Genomic DNA, 15042 nt, shown 5'->3' with positions numbered 1-15042 from the left:
TTTTGGTCACAAAATATCATATAACTAAAATTCGTCCGCGGCTCCACCCGCGTAAAACTAAAACTACTGCTTTCCGTTCATGTGAGAATCTCCGGATATTCCTATTCCTATGCCCAATATCACTTTTATAGGCGCAGTGGTTTTGAGGCGTTTATATCAGTCAATCAAGTGTCCTCTTAGAAAAAGTTTGGTCTTTAAGTAATTTTATTTAACTTCTATCTTTCTATTTATTTATCTTCGGTCCGCTTATAACCGTGGTCCAAGTAGAAAAAAGTTCTTATTGCCTTGACTTCCTCTTACGTACGAGATCCACGGGGACGAGACGAGATGGCTCCTGTTCTTATATTTGTACTGCCAAGACAAATAAAATTTAATAATGGATATTTACATTAAATTCTATAAGTATTTCTTCTTTCCTTCCGAATATAATAAAATAGGTCAAAAAAGGATGGCACTGGCTGAGGGAAGACGGGCGAGCGCCCGCACCCTTGACGCTGGGAATGTTACGTCATCTGCGTTGCTGTTTGCGATTATACTAGTGTCTCGTTATAGTACTTGGGTTAATGGTTCCATGTAAGGTAAATATAAAGCCCTTATACTAGCTGCCCCTAACGTAAAATAATGAGCGTGTTATAATTTTGAAGAGTCAATCTGTGGCATCATAGCTCATAAATATGGCGCGCTTTTGAAGCGGTTCACTAATTGTCTGTTGAGGGGGTGAAATATTTTGATGAAAATCCGTTCGGTGGACCAAAGATAAAGGTCTGTTGCTAAGATGGGGTAATAGGCGACATAAATTAAATACTTCATCCCATCAAATGGGGCAGTTTTCATCGATGTTGTGGCAGATTTTGAGTCCCAACGCCACCAGGTATTTAACAAAATCTAAAATGGTACTACTGTTCTATAATAATCCGATAACTACGTCTACTTCACTACATTTAGTTGTAGTTTTATTTACCTTCTTGATTTTCTCTTGAATTCGTTGCCACTTTACTAAGCTACCTGGTAATACGATTTAGAGAGCTAGACTTTCACATTTGTGAAAGGAACTCAATAGTTTACTCTAAGACGAATTCTTGACATTGTTGAGCTACGCTGTACGATGGATTGACTCTCTGTATAGGAAGGCGGCTTGCGGTTTTCCTATGGATTGAATTACAAGATAAGGTTATATGACAGGCAATTTTTTGTACACGCTCGGTTGCGACGCAAATTTCAGGAATTACTTAAGTATCTACATACTGCAATATATAAGTATTTAGGTTATAGAAACCGAAATAATTATAGTCGTATTTATATTGTATTTGTAATTCATTGAAATAATAATACTAACATACCTTCTCTCTTTTACAGCATTTGTTTTCTTTTTTCGTCACTCTGATGTAATTACATTTTATCCATATGTATCACCACTAATAATATAATATGTATACTCACATATGTGGGGACATCTCTACGTATCAATTAAAAATAGCGAAAAGTCTAAATCGCGCAAGCATAGATTTTACGGATTGGAGCACATTTACTAACTCCGACCCAACATCGTTGGAGCCGCGGTTCCCCAGGCATAACACCTAGCCTGGCGGAAGATCTTCCCTTTGGTGGCGGTCGAGCAGAATCACCAAATCCTTTGAGAGGAAGGCAGAGCCTGCAGCCTTAAAAGGATATATACTTATTATATATTTTTAATTATATTAATTATATATATATATATATACATTAAAGAATAAAAAAATTACCAAATTACATATTAGCACGGCTGTTGCTGTATGGGTAAAGGTACCTTATAAGTGAAGTATTACAAGTGTAACATTGATAATGTACGGTGAACAGCGGCATGTACCACGGACTAAGCAGCGGCAGGCCGCTAGTGAAATATAAGTGTATGATATTCCAAGGCTTTGAACTAGGTTACCCATACAAGTTGTAAGTGCCATTTCTCGTGGAATTTTGTATAAAAACGCACTGGCGTCCTCTGCGCGGCGTTTTCTGAACAGAAGGTTATTGTGCAATTTAAGTTGTAAAGAAAGTACTTCAACTCTTGCTTTGAGAACCTAGTAAATATTCTACATCTAATAACGGTGACAGAACTTTTATGATTAGTTCAGTATTTCCGAAGATTAGCTTTAACAAACAAAGTAACAAACCTCTTTATATTAATATGCAAATGGCACGAAATATGTACAAATTATTAACTTCCAAAATAACAGGTAAACTCAATGATTGTTAAAACATGATTTAATATAGTAATACATTTAATTGGAAATATAGCGACAACAGGACATCATTGTGACAGTACAACAATTGTGTAAATATATACACATCAGAGGTGTTATGGACATTCAAATCCGCATCTCAAGACTTGTTCTGACATCTTCGTCTATGCCAACTTCTGTAGAACACTTTTAGATGCTAATAGTTTTATAAGAGTATTAAAATGTGTAATTTTTTCTAAATATTTTTTTATAAAGACGGTTTCAAGCCACACCAACAACACAATTAACAGACAAATCAGCTTTAGCCACAAGTATTTCATTTAGAAATATAAGTTTGAGGTATTCTCGACCTCTGTTGCCACAGAGTAACATTTCTACTCTTCAGCCAGAAGGTTCCGAGTGACTTCTTGGTATATCGCGATGAAAAATCATCTCATACCATATAAGATATTTCCATTATACATCCATTATCCATATTCAAACATCCACATTGAATCTTAAAAATATCATGAAATTTCCGACTACTGAATTTGAACTAAAAATATTTATTTTTATCCATAACAACTCTAATATAAATATTTGTTGCTGTGCGGTTTAGTCTTCAAGGAAGAAGTATTGACCTGCCCTCTTCTGTTCTATGTCCTGAAATAAAAATACAAAAATTAGTTGGTTAATATTTTACAGGAAAGTTGTATTGCAAGGTTTTATCATAAGAATAAATAAAATACATATATAATAGAAATAAACTGTGTTGAGTTCCTATGTTGGAAAAAGATTTTTTTATGTTTTTGATATGTGTAGAATTTCTTCTCTTTTTTTCATTGAAAATGCACTAACTCTTTACATATGTTTTTGTTCATATACATGTTCTTTCAACATTTTGAGTATAAGCAAATCCAGTAAACATCAGCACTTACTTTGACAGAAGAATGTTTATTGATCCTAGGTCTGAAATTGTTTGGGTCCCGCCTGAAGGTAATACCCAACAGTTCCAAGAAGCGGTTCATCCCATTGAGTAGCGACTGCGGGGCGTGCGCGGTCGCGTGCGCGGACGGCGTGCCTTCAAACACAATCACCCTGTCGGCGAGGTACGTCGCCATTATAAAGTCGTGCTCCACTACGAAGCCCGTCCTCTTCGCATGTAGAATAAACCTGTAGGCAACAAAGGGCATTAAAGCTTGGTATAAATGTTACATACCTGTTACTGTATGACATTATTTTCAAGTGTGTTAGCAGATCCTGGGTCTCCAGAACTGAGAATGGCTGAAGATTCAACTAAAGGACAGACAACATTTTCTTGGAGTGAGAAGGGGAGTATTACTTGAGTTGGCATGTTACCTTAGCTTATTTCTTGGTTTTCAAAGATTTCTATTCATTCTCCATCACATAACAGAAGCAAATCAATCTCAACTCTCGAACAAAACTAACACAATATATACATATAGTAAAAATAATCATTTCACTATTACAGACATGGCTGTTAAGGACCTACCGTTTAATAACTTTAGCAGCAACCAAACGTTGCTCAGAGTCAAGGTAGGCCGAGGGCTCGTCCACAAGGTAGACATCGGCCGGCTTGCCTAAACAAAGCACCAGGGCTACTCTCTGCAATTCACCACCAGACAAGTTCTGAACCTCCTGGTCCATTATCTCTTCTATTTTCATTGGCTTCATCACATCTGTTATGAACTGAAATTGAAATGTTAGAAATTCATTTCACCAGTTAATTGTTATTTTTATTGTTGTTAGCCTCGAGTAATATCCAAGCTAATGTTTTGTGTGTACAATTTGTGAGCAACAAACATATAAACAAAAACAATAGGAACCCTAGAAATTTAAGTGTTGTCTGTATTGGACATTTGAAGGAGCTGAATAGAATTAGAAGGTTTAAAATTAAAGATGGATGTTTCATTGTTATGAAACTAAATATGCTGAAAATAAATCAAATTATTAGCACTAACCTGTGGATGCACATATGCATCTCTAATTTTGTCATGCAGCAAGCTACGGACTAGGCCCTGTGACTTTGGAGAAATCTTCTGTGGCTTATAACTAATGTGCAACTGTGGAAGCTGGCCGGAACCTGCCAAACAAAAAAAAACATTTGTTTCTTTTTTGTAATTTCCCAATTAAAAGTGTCAACAGCCAGTTATGTCATAATTTGACTAAAAATTAGTTATTAAAATTCAGCTTTTTTTGGGGCAAGAAAGATACGACAAAAACAGAACAAATGAGAAACAGAATTAAAATTTAATTAAACAACCTATGAAGTATCTACTTATGTTGATTAAACAATAGATCAATTATAGCTAAGCTATATGTATTATGCTAGACAAACTTTTTAAAGGTTAATATAATAACCCTGAATAATGTAATACATAGATCTGATCTAAAATCATTGCAGACTCAGTATCTGTCTGTAAACAATAACATTGTAGACTGATTGTAATGTAATGTAAATTTAATGTAAATTACATTTATGTATTCAATTTTGTTTTGAAAACTAGTGTCCGTTGCAAGTGTCCACGTAAACAACAACACGTGAATGCTAAAATTGCGTTAAAAGAACTAAATATCGGCTTTTATTTGGCATAGATTACGTATATTGTTACATATATACTTTAGTGGTTACCTTCAGGACATAAATTAGCCTCTGCATGCTTCAAGCACTTTTGAAACACCGGATGAAAAAACAAATCGAATAATTCAGTTCTAGCCATCCCAAATGGATAATAGATACGTCGAACACATCAAAATATTCTTAATGCATTATAGCTTCATAACCTCAATACACAATTGGTTTCTACATTATTTAGTATCCGTATCCAAAATATATAATATAAAGTAAGTGCACAGATTTTTCATTAAATATCATTGAATTGTATGGATTTTAAATCTAAATCGGAATAAAAACGTTTTTTGTTCCAGCAAAATCGAAACCATTTGACAAATTGAATGACAGTTCATAACATGACATTTCAAAAGCTGTGTTGCCAGAATTTAAAAATGTCGTTCAGAAACCATTGATACCAAAAGCTTCGAGGTGCACGTGTCTATAGGGTGGATTTCTATTAGACGTATCAACATGAGTGAAAGCGAACCAAATCTACGTATTACGTACATTCCTCCTTTTTTAGTTCTCAAAAAGGTGGAATGTGACAAGGTATAGCATCTTATCATAACTTAAATAAATCCTTTGTAGATCAAAGGATTGATTTAAAGGATTGATTGCGATCTTGCATTTGCCCACAAAGCCACAAGAACTCTCGTACAGTACTCGAACTGACTAAAATAACGCTTGTGCCAGGACTGAGGTGGAATCCTGCTTCTACATAATTCTTACCCTGCAGCCCGTGCCAAAAGCCACGTGCCTGCTTGATCGCGGGGAGTAAAGATGACCTGGCACTAATTCTCCATTAAATTTTGCACTCGCTTTGAAGTTACATCCCTAGGCCATAACTTCTCTTTTGCTTCCCTACATTTAGGACTTTCACTATATCAGTACTTCTTTTGTAAATCAAGTGAAAAAAAGGAAATTTACCCTCATCCGGTTCCAAGTTGCCAGCCAACATTCTGATGAATGTGGTTTTTCCTGTACCATTCTCACCCAAAAGGACAAGAATTTCGGAATCTGAGAATTCACCAGGCATTATTCTTAGGAAGAAATCGCCCATCTTCTTCGTCATCTCAGGGTATTCATAATGGTTCATTCTTTTTATCTGCATTTAAAAAGGGCATTTAATACTTTAAAAAATATTTTCTCATAATAAGTCTGGAAAAAACTTTCTTTTACAAGCAATTTGTTTGTCAAATTTATGGAAGCAGACAGATAAGAGGGAAAGCAAATAATTCTATTTTATGTTAGTACTAAAATTTTATTACATACCTCTTCCTCGGTAGCAGACTCAGCTACTTTAAAAACAAGTGATTCAGTTCTGAATCTCATGTTTTCTGTTGGTACAAAACCATCAAGGAAAATGTTTATACCTGTAAAACAAAAAACCAACATTGACAAATTCATTGTCGTAATTTGAAAAAGATTTATAGAACCCAATGGTAGTTATTGAGATTTCTAAAGAAAGTATGAAAATTTTTATATCACACTAACTAGCAGTAAAGAACATTTTATCCCCTTATAGGGAAGACAGAGCCAAGTATAGCTGGGTGGCTTATGAAATTGAGATTCAGTTAGTGAAACAGCTGATTCAAGCTAATTCGTTTCAAACTAAAATAAATAAAGGGCAACTCTCTGATGTATACTGTAAGAATAGGTTTGTATTACAAAAAAATAAGTTTAAAACATTACCTTCCCTCACAGAGAAGGGCATAGTCACAACACCATAAGCACCGGGCACTCCATACAGACAGCATATGAAGTCTGACAGGTAGTCTAACACTGACAGATCGTGCTCCACCACTATGATAAACCTGTATAATTAAAATATAAGTTAGTATAATGTACATTGACACATATAAGAAAATAAACTTTTTGAGTCTGTAATTGTTCTCAATGGTTGCTTAGCCTATGGACAATTCTAGAGGCAATTTTCATCCTTGGGGGTTCAGTTGACAAAACTGCTTTAAGTACTTTTTAATAAATAAGCAGCCAAACTATTTCACTATAGTTTTCTATGTATCCCACATCTGTCATCTTTATGTTAGCAGCCCTTTCCATACAACAGCAAGACAGAATTATACTATACATTCAAAAAATTGTAATCAGATGGTATAATTGTAATTCAAAAAGAACACTGATTAGATATGTACAATGATTTTATAATTTTCAAAAAATATTAAGAAATATTACTTGTCAGGGTGAATGAGCGATCGGATTGTGCGGGCAGCATTGAGACGCTGCTTTACATCTAAATATGAGGAGGGCTCATCAAACATGAAGATATCTCCATTTTGTATGCACACCATGGCACATGCAAAGCGTTGCAGCTCCCCACCAGAAAGAGCGGCGATCTCACGGTCGCGAATGTGCGAAAGATCTGCAAGAAAATTATCACTTTTCATTGTCAGATTTAAATACTCATGCAAAGAAATTGTTCTCTTTTAATAATTGTAATAAATAAATGTATAAGGGGCAAATTACACACATTAAATTAGCATTCTGTAACAAGATACTTACTCAACAATTCTATATTTTATAATTATACTAGAGGCCGCCCGCGACTTCGTCCGCATGGAAACCCTATCAATCCCGCGGGAACTCTGGGATAAAAAGTAGCCTATGTGTTATTCTGGGTCTTCAGCTACCTACATACCAAATTTCATGGTAATCGGTTCAGTAGTTTTTGCGTGAAAGAGTAACAAACATCCATACATCCATACAAACTTTCGCCTTTATAATAGTAGTAGGATTGATAAACATCCAAAACCCAAGCAAATCAGTAAAAGTTCCTTTCTCATCATGCCCTGGACAGGTATCAAACCGGGACCTCCGGTGTCCAGGCAAGCTACTACCGCTGTGCCACAGATGGGTCAAAGGTAATGATCATACTTAGGTAAAATCTAGGTTAGAATTTAAAATGTTTCCATCTGCTTGCTATTGCATGGTACAGCTAGAGATTTATTTAACCATCATATTATAGTTGATAATATGGTAAAGAAGAACAAATAGGGAATAGCTGCTACACTCCCATCAACACCATCACTTTGGTTGATTTTATAATCACGTCTTTATCCATTACAGCATAGACAAAGCCAACAGTCCTATAAGACCTTGTTTGGCTGTATGGCTTAACAACAACAGACAGTTCTTGTTTTCAAAATAAGTCACAAAATTATAGACAGCAGTTCTTTTTTGCAGTTCCATTGCTTGAGCCTAGTAATTGTACAAGTTTAACACTTACCAAGCATTTTACAAATTTCAGGTTGGTTCTTCCGCTCATCCCGTTTGTCTAGGAGTTGTCCAACAGTTCCTTTCACAGCCTTTGGGATTTGGTCCACATATTGTGGCTTAATGAGAGCTTTCAGGTCATCCTCCAGGATCTTGGTAAAGTAGTTTTGTAATTCCGACCCACGGAAGTGAGACAAAATCTCTTGCCAATCTGGGGGATCCTGTAAATTCAAATTAAGGTGAACACTGCCGCTCTTAACTTTCATGGTTTAAATTAGAAAATATAAGTTTTTCACCAACCAGCTCTTGATTGGTTTTTGAAGGACTGATAATATGAAATAATGATTGTAAGTCATGCAAATAGTTTCTAAAACAAAGATTGATGCTACTCTTCTAAACATAAACAAGTGCATTAAAAATTTACAGCTGTATTAATGATAAGATTGAGATTCAAATAAAGGTGTAACTATTTTTACAAGAACAAATCCAAACTGACTATGGAGTTATTATATAAGTAAAAAAAAGTTATATCTTACAGTATAGCGACCCAAGTTAGGCTTTTGTTTTCCAGCAAGAATCTTGAGTGCAGTAGACTTGCCAATGCCGTTCTGGCCAACCAGACCCAGCACTTCACCAGGGCGAGGAATGGGCAGTCGATGGAGCTTGAAGGAATTCTTGGAATAACGGTGAGTTGTGTGCTTCTCCAAGTTAGATGGAATATTGATGATGGTAATAGCATCAAAAGGACATTTCTGTAAAGAATAAGGAAAGATTAACTTTACTTATTACCACTTTAATTAAGCATTATAGTAAAAACTGACTCAAGTATAAGATTAAAACATGTTGTTACCTTGACACAGATACCACATCCAATGCACAACTCCTCAGAAATAGTGGCAATTTTGTCATTTGGAGTTACTTCGATGCAGAGCTTGCCCATACGCACCACAGGGCAACTCTTCTTGCATTCCTGCCTACATCTCTTCGGCTTACAACGATCCGCGTTCACTATAGCGATACGGGTGAGTTTATCCGTTTCTTCATGATGTTTATTTCGAGACATAACTGCCGACAATATTTTCATATTAAGAATAAGATATTATTGAAAAAATATTGTTCGTTATGTGGCAAAGACATAACCTCAACAGTAACAATTTATCAACGTTAAATAAAAAGCAGTCAAGCGACAAAAAGAAGGAAGTTAATTCCTATTAGACTCAAAGCAGAATATGCTCAAATATTAACGAATTACCTGATGTATAAATGCGAACTTTGGCAAAACTCTGCCAACGTTCGCGTGTCCTTCGAAATGTCGATCGAAAGGATTATCATGAAATTAGCAACATACTGACAGCAGCAGCATCATCAATGAAGTGCCAAGCTGAAGTTACGTTTAGAAATGAAATCAGACTAAAGATACATATGGTCACGTCTATATTCCTTGTGAGCTAGACAGAGCAAACAGTCTAAAGAATGATAGGCCACGTTCAGCTATATGCTTAATGATAGAATTGAGATTCAAATAGTGACAGGTTGCTAACCTATCGCCTAAAAAAAGAATCCCAAGTTTGTAAGCCTATCCTTTAATCGTCTTTTACGACATCCATGGGAAAGAGACGAAGTGGTCCTATTCTTTCTTGTATTGGTGCCGGGAAACACACGGCACTAATAAGACTAATTTGAGTCAAATCTTGTTTTATAATGACTATATTCTACCTATCATTATTTTAGTAAATGCCCTAAAATATATACACTAGTGTTTATTTTTTAAAGTAAACTTATAATGGAAAAAGTTTATAATACCTATAGAAAATTAAAAGTGGATTATGGATTAGGGTTTTTTATGCAACTGTCACATGACTAAAAAGTTATTATGACGTAAATTACGCATAAACAGACTGTGGATGTGGCGTGCCGTGTGGTTCCCGGCACCAATACAAAAAAGAATAGGACCACTCCGTCTCTTTCCCATGGATGTCGTAAAAGGCGACTAAGGGATAGGCTTACAAACTTGGGATTCCTTTTTAGGCGATGGGCTAGCAACCTGTCACTATTGGAATCCCAATTCTATCATTATTTATAACGTTTCTTTAGCTATTGGCTATGTACAACTGCGCCGCGAATCTGGTTTTTCTGGTTGCATTGAGGCACTGCACAAAATTTATAGGAACTCATTTGAATAATTTTCACACATATGATGTGGCGGAAGTTAAACATAACAAGAGAGAATCAAAAATATTGGAAACACCAACAAGCTCTGTATGATATTTATGCGAAATTTACGTCACTGCATGCCATGGCCGCCATATTGTTAAAAGTCGCGTTTTGGCGGCATATTCCAATATTGCATTTTCTTTTTCGATTTTTTAATAAAATAGCTAAAATAAAGACAGAAAAGTATTTTTTTAGGGCTCCTTATAAACAAATAAATACCTTAAGAAAGTTTTTAGAACTTTGTCAAATAGCCTATTCGCAATTTTAAATAGATTTATGTTCAGAGTGTACTGAATTTTGATTTCGGTTCACATCAAACTACAATTCTTTACGAGATTCCTGTGCCAAGCACAAGCGAGATGTTTTTATCATTTAGGTAATCGTCAGTCTTATAGGGAGCCTTCTCACAATGTCTTAATATCGCATGCAAAATATCGAATGGTGTAATAGAGGCTAGATTACTAATGCTGATATTTTTTCGTATTTTATAGATCAGTGATCTGATGACAGTGATTTTGGCAAAAAGTTTTGTTTTGGTTCATTCAGTCAATCAGTAATTCCATGACATTGGCAGAATCACCGAAAGTCCGGTGGAAGCCATAATACAGAAAAGAAAGAGTTTCAGTTTCAGCTGTTTCACCATCCTCAGCTTGACCTGTGAGCCCGTAGACAGAGTATAGGTCAGTTTCTCTATTTACGTGTGAGCCAGCGCCATAGGCCCGAGCCCGAGCGTCGATAGGATTTTTTGTGTTTGTTTATGTGATAGTACTATGAAACCTATGATATGATTATTCCTATTTTTTTTAGATTTCTACTAATATTTACCTTTTTTTGTTCGACTCATACCTACCTACTTTTACAGGTAATAGGTATGCTGGAAGTATGTATAGATAGTTTGGAATCTGCTGTTAACGCTGTTTATGGAGGTGCTAATGAAATTGAAATATGCAGTTCCCTGGCCGAGGGAGGCCTTACTCCTTCTGCAGGCCTCGTCAAGACAATAAAGAAAGCAGTGAGTTGAAACACTTTATCGTAGTCCTTAAGTAAATTTGTTAATACATATTACCTGAAATAAATTCACTTTTTGTTTGGTCCTAGTTCTCTCAGATATTCCAAGATCTGCATATTACATTCTTTACATACTGGGTATAACCATGGAATATACTTAGTCAAAAATGAATGATGACCAGCTGATTTAATTTGGACAAGGTTTTTGGGATTTGAAATGAGAAAGGACTTTTCTGCCTCTTCCTATGCTTATAAAATTTTTTAGTCAGGCAGCGGACAATAGATATTTTTTCTAAATGCAGGAGAATCTTTAGCGCAACTGCAAACAAGCTGCAAAAAAAGATGGTTTATTTTCCTTTGTTTTCAGATAAATGATTATGCATTAACAAACAGTGCACACTTAGATAGTGCAGAATCATGTGCCAAGGTGAGTTGTTGCAAAGGATGTTATAGCCCAATCTTAAGATTATAAAGATACATTAGTTATTTTCTTCTGTTTATGCTTATTAAAGGTGGTTTTTAAATAATTTATTATGTCACATACATTATTATGTATGTGACATAATAAATTATTTAAAATAATCATTAATAATATAAAAATTATCATTAATAATATAAAAAAAATCATTAATAAAAATAAACAGATTTACTTTACTATTATTTCTTAAACAACTAAGTAAGTATATAATCCTATACGTAAGCATTTATTAAGATAACAATTCTCTTAACTTTCATTCTATAATTTTTTAACAAAATAATTTATTAAATAAGTCTAGATTTGTTCTATTTTTCAGAAACCCAAAGTGAATGTGATGATCAGGTGCCGAACTGGCTCAGATTTCAATTACACAGAGCAAGAAATGGAGACCATGATGGCAGATATTTATACCTTCAAAGAAATAGGTGTAGATAGATTTGTATTTGGTTCACTTACTGTCGGTCAAGAAATTGATGAAGAAAATTGTTTGAGGGTAGTTGAAGCAGCATCTCCTGTGCCAGTGACATTCCATAGAGCATTTGATGTGTGCAAAGAACCTAATAAAGCTATGGAAAAACTAATCGAAATCAAGTTTGATAGAGTCCTTACTAGTGGTCAAAGAACATCAGCTAGTGATGACAAGGCTATAGAATTAATTAAATCATTAGTAAAATCTTACGGGGATAAAATTGATGTGATGCCTGGTGCAGGTGTTAATGAGCTTAATGCAAGGATTTTTGTAAAATTAGGTTGTAAAATAGTTCATAGTTCTTGCAAAAAAGTGAAACATTTGCCAAGAGTAAATCACCATTTGTCTATGGGTACAAGTGATAGTGAGTTTATTTATGTAACAGATGAGAGTATAGTTAGAAGGACTAAAGAAGCTATTGTTTTATAAATGTATATTTTGTAATTTGGAGATATATTGTGCCTTGTAGTTTCTGGCACTTTTGCTATAGAACCACTCTATATCTTTCCCATGGATGTCGTAAAAGGCGACCAACGGATAGGCTTATAAACTTGGTATTCTTGTAGGCGATGGGCTAGCAACCTGTCACTATTTGAAGCTTAATTCCATCAAAGCCATACGACTGACGCGGCATTTCAATCTTATCAAGACTGTTGGCTCTGTTTACCCCGTAAGGGATATACACATACGTGACTGTATTTATGTATGAAAATAATAAAATGTCTACTAGTCTACATAATTATTTTGGTTTTATTTCGCGAAAAATGCACCTAATTCTCATTAATTGAGGGTTAGCTCATGACATGACATCTGGAAATCACTTCGTTTTCCGCGGAAACGTACCCTTGGCACGCCCAGTCTTCACCAATCAATGGTGTTCCAATAGTATCATCGCTAAATTATCATAAATATAATAATGCCGTGACGTTCTCGGCACTTGAGAACAGGACCACTCCGTCTCTTTTCCCATGGATGTCGAAAAAGGCAGCTAAGGGAATAGGCGTACATTTATCTTAGTGCAAGCTTCCATGTTGTCCTGTTATCGTTAGAAAAAAAAACATTGTATGCCAGCTGCTTTTCTTCCCGTGCTGATTGTAAAACTCAGTCAAGAGACATGCTTATAAACTTGGGATTCTATCTTTTAGGAGATGAATCTCAATTCCATCATAAAGCCATACAGCTGATCTTGGCCTTACAGTTTTACCATGAGTAAGTCTTTCTTAGGTACTAAGATTAATGAGCAAAAGGGCAGTTTCATCCAAGATTTTTACGTTCAATAAAGGTAGGTACTCAAAAGAAACAATTTCCATCATGATTAATCCCTGTAATATGAAGACGAGACAGCAAAAAAGCATCCAATTTCGGTAGCCACATAACATTAGTGCTAAAAGAAACATTTTCGGAAAACGTCGATAAATATTGCGCCCCATTTATCACGCCGCATTTTCCGGGCATAGGACGGGTGCCGTCATTTTCACAGTCATTTTAATGACGCCATTATGGCCCGCGAACAATATCAGGGTAAACGGCGCGACGTACAGTTTTGAGCAAAAAAATTAACCTTTGGCCCTGTATATGGTAGGTATTTATATATTTAAGAAATTAAAAAAAATACGATTTTTATTTTAATAAAAATTACAATATTGTACAAATAATTACAGTACAAATAAGTATTAACGAGGAAAGGGGTGGATTGGGGCCCTAACTAGGCAGACCCTGTATTAAAGCCTCCAGATTTCCCGACTGCAGTAGTATTTTTATGTAGTATGTGCCTGTCTGTGCCCGTGACTTCGTCCGCGTGGAATATAATCATAAAAGCCCTCAAGGATGAATAATTTTCCCCGTTATTTTACATTTTTCATTATTTCTTCGCTCGTAATAGTTGCAGCGTCTACTCAAGACAAAAAGAATTTTTCAATTCGTACCAGTAGTTCCTGAGATTAGCGCGTTCAAACAAACAAACTCTTCAGATTTATATTATTAGTAGGTAGTGGTAATAAGACTAGTGGTCTTAAGACGGCTCAATTCCGGAAAAAAGTTCACCAAGCAATTCGGTTTTCAATTTCATAGCTTTACAAATGCGCAGAAAACTACATGCGTTGGAAGACGACGACTTATTATTCCTTTTCAAATACAGACCTCATTGTTCTGATTACATTATTCAGATTTTAACGGTATCATTGAAATCGGATAGATTTATACATTAGTATGGATATTACTGTCACTATGCTCTTAATGGTTTATTCCACTTTGGTCACCTGGTTGATATCATTTGGATCACCCAAATTCCACATTTTTGTGTCCTGAAATTACCAAATGGCAAATTCCAGGTGACCAAAGTGGAATAAACCCTTTATTTCCCTAAACGTACTTTATACATACTCACAATTTCCATTGTAGGCGGGTAATCTGGCTTTGGTTTAGATTGTGAAATATTCTGATGATTTTGATGGCCTCCTACGATATTTGTCTGGTAGATAAGTAGATATGAAGAGGTTCTATTCTACTCGAGCGTTCATTACATGTTACTAAGTAACTATTTGTCTCTCTCTGGCTTCTCCGTAAGGGTTGAACGACATGTTTGCATATTAAAATGTCTAAAACTGGTCTCTATATAATATTAATGTGACACAACCAAAAGTTAGATCATTTGTTATTAATAACACCATTCTTGTTTGTTTACACGGCTTGTGGGAAAGGCTGACGAGTTAGAAAATCGTCCTTATAAAATGATTGATGAGGGGTTATAGCGAGTTTAAAAAACGCGGGAAAAGAGCGAAAGGCGTGACCGTGGATTTGAGAAAATGCT

General features: G+C 35.4%; 2 protein-coding genes across 2 annotated transcripts; one reads left to right on the top strand and one right to left on the bottom strand.

Annotated features, from left to right (window-relative positions):
• Positions 1 to 2223: 2223 nt before the first annotated feature.
• On the bottom strand, positions 2224 to 9456 carry LOC106131693 (protein Pixie). Its single transcript, XM_060949990.1, has 12 exons — positions 9317 to 9456; positions 8915 to 9129; positions 8601 to 8816; positions 8078 to 8285; positions 7027 to 7213; positions 6526 to 6647; positions 6106 to 6206; positions 5761 to 5938; positions 4181 to 4302; positions 3712 to 3908; positions 3137 to 3371; positions 2224 to 2861 (listed from the first exon to the last, which is right to left on the bottom strand). Exons 2-12 carry the CDS (start codon positions 9125 to 9127, stop codon positions 2814 to 2816), a joined length of 1827 nt encoding a protein of 608 aa, XP_060805973.1. The 5' UTR covers positions 9128 to 9129; positions 9317 to 9456; the 3' UTR covers positions 2224 to 2813.
• A 1167-nt stretch (positions 9457 to 10623) lies between these two features.
• On the top strand, positions 10624 to 12972 carry LOC106131516 (PF03932 family protein CutC). Its single transcript, XM_013330631.2, has 4 exons — positions 10624 to 10958; positions 11141 to 11290; positions 11654 to 11713; positions 12081 to 12972. Exons 2-4 carry the CDS (start codon positions 11150 to 11152, stop codon positions 12660 to 12662), a joined length of 783 nt encoding a protein of 260 aa, XP_013186085.2. The 5' UTR covers positions 10624 to 10958; positions 11141 to 11149; the 3' UTR covers positions 12663 to 12972.
• The last annotated feature ends 2070 nt before the right edge of the window (positions 12973 to 15042 follow it).

Source organism: Amyelois transitella, chromosome 20 (assembly GCF_032362555.1).
Source record: "Amyelois transitella isolate CPQ chromosome 20, ilAmyTran1.1, whole genome shotgun sequence".
NCBI classification, from domain to species: domain Eukaryota; kingdom Metazoa; phylum Arthropoda; class Insecta; order Lepidoptera; family Pyralidae; genus Amyelois; species Amyelois transitella.
This window is presented reverse-complemented; position numbering and strand designations above follow the sequence as displayed.

Coding starts and splice junctions, on each gene's coding strand:
- LOC106131693 (XM_060949990.1), bottom strand. CDS start 9,127: ATGTCTCGAAATAAACATCATGAAGAAACGGATAAACTCACCCGTATC. Junction 6,207..6,525: donor GCCCTTCTCTGTGAGGGAAG/GTAATGTTTTAA, acceptor TTTGTTTTACAG/GTATAAACATTTTCCTTGAT. Junction 4,303..5,760: donor CAACTTGGAACCGGATGAGG/GTAAATTTCCTT, acceptor TTTGTTTGGCAG/GTTCCGGCCAGCTTCCACAG.
- LOC106131516 (XM_013330631.2), top strand. CDS start 11,150: ATGCTGGAAGTATGTATAGATAGTTTGGAATCTGCTGTTAACGCTGTT. Junction 11,291..11,653: donor TCAAGACAATAAAGAAAGCA/GTGAGTTGAAAC, acceptor CTTTGTTTTCAG/ATAAATGATTATGCATTAAC. Junction 11,714..12,080: donor GTGCAGAATCATGTGCCAAG/GTGAGTTGTTGC, acceptor TCTATTTTTCAG/AAACCCAAAGTGAATGTGAT.